At 48.8% G+C, this 1,607-nt stretch overlaps 1 protein-coding gene across 1 annotated transcript in view; it reads right to left on the bottom strand.

Annotated features, from left to right (window-relative positions):
• Nucleotides 1-508: 508 nt before the first annotated feature.
• LOC102771427 (leukocyte immunoglobulin-like receptor subfamily A member 6) overlaps nt 509-1,607 on the bottom strand; it is a gene marked incomplete at its 3' end in the record, with an annotated part of 22,298 nt that continues 21,199 nt past the window's right edge. Inside the window, exon 5 of the mRNA XM_015562432.1 lies at nt 509-625. Coding sequence (XP_015417918.1) covers nt 509-625 — 117 coding nt within the window. The remainder of the gene's footprint in view (nt 626-1,607) is intronic.

Here is a 1,607-nt window from a genome sequence, read left to right as displayed (position 1 = left end):
TAACAACTGAGAAGGTCACAACCCCTCACAATGAAGAGAAAGCCCCTGACTGGTGTGGCTCAGTGGATAGAACGTCGGCCTGAGGACTGAAGGTTCCCAGGTTCGATTCCGGTCAAGGGCATGTACTTTGGTTGCGGGCACATCCCCAGTGGGGGGCATGCAGGAGGCAGCTGATGGATGTTTCTCTCTCATCGATGTTCCTAACTCTCTATCCCTCTCCCTTCCTCTCTGTAAAGAATCAATAAAATATATTTAAAAAAATTGAAGAGAAAGCCATTCTAAGTGATAAAAAACAAAATTTGCACATGTTCCCACACACCTGATAAGGTTGAAAAAGCCAAAAGAATACTGGAGACTACTTACACTTACTTACACATCCACGTTTAATCTCCCCTGGGAAACGCTGTAGGAGGTTTTACCATTGACCTTCCCCATCTATTTGGTTTCACGCTGGCTGGTGCCCTAAGCCCCCCACCCCCCTTCTGTGACCCAGGTCATCCCTACTCACCTGACGTCCTGCCTTTGCTCTGGCGCCGCTGGTGTCGGAGGAGGAAGAGGAAGAGCGAGAGCAGCAGGACCAGGGCCACCGAGACCCCGATCAGGACAATCAGGTACCATTTGAGACCTTGAACATGAATGACATCATGAATGAGCCAGTGATGCAATTTAATGAGCACCTACTGTGTGCGAGGCACTTGCTGGGGTCTGTCACTAATTTTACCCTCACAACAGTCATCCACCAGGGATTGCTGACCTCACCCATTTCCCTGAGGCTCAGAGAGGTTAATCATGTGCCCCGGGTCACCCAGCCTTCTTTCCCTCCCTGCTCCGAACATAGTCTGTAGCTGGGAAAAGCGTGGCCTGGGTTCTTCACCAGGTTACTTAGAGCTAGTTCACACCTGTCAAATGTTGCTTTCTGCACAGGGGCCCTGGCTAACCTGGTTTGGTCACATCCGTGTGGGCTTTTATTTCTGGTGTAAAACATTTCAACATCCATACACACTACAAAGTCATCACCCCCTAAAGTCTAGTTGCTGTTCATCAAAAAATTGGGGATGCTTCATGAATCTGCACGTCATCCTTGCTGGGAGCCATGCTGATCTGTCTGTCCACTGTTAGTATGGCTGCTGAAGCCACCACTGGAGGCACTTGTGACAGCCTGTAGGTGCCAGTCCTTGTCCTAAGGTGGGGCCTGCGCTAGTGGACAAAACAGTCACACCACAGCAGGGAGACCAAGGCTATAATGGGAAGGTTCTTTGAATCAAAACTTGGTAACTTTTCAAGCAAATTTTTAGTTAATCCTTGCCTGAGGATATTTTTCAATTTGATTTTTAGGGAGAGGGAAGGACAAACATTGGTTGCCTCCTGCACAAGCTCCAGCCAGGTATATGGCCTTCTTCTTCTTCTTATTTTTGGTTCATTCTCATTTGAAGATATTTTTGCACTGTGTGTTAGGGAGAGTGGAAGAGAGAGGAAAGGACAGAGAAACAGCGATGTGAGAGAAACACACCGATTAGTTGCCTCCTGCATGAGCCCCAACCAGGGCCCGGGCCAGGAAGGAGCCTGCAATTGAGGTCCATGCCCTTGACCGGAATCAAACCCTGGAA

This window comes from Myotis davidii, unplaced genomic scaffold (genome assembly GCF_000327345.1).
Source record: "Myotis davidii unplaced genomic scaffold, ASM32734v1 scaffold5578, whole genome shotgun sequence".
Classification (NCBI taxonomy): Eukaryota; Metazoa; Chordata; class Mammalia; order Chiroptera; family Vespertilionidae; genus Myotis; species Myotis davidii.
This window is presented reverse-complemented; position numbering and strand designations above follow the sequence as displayed.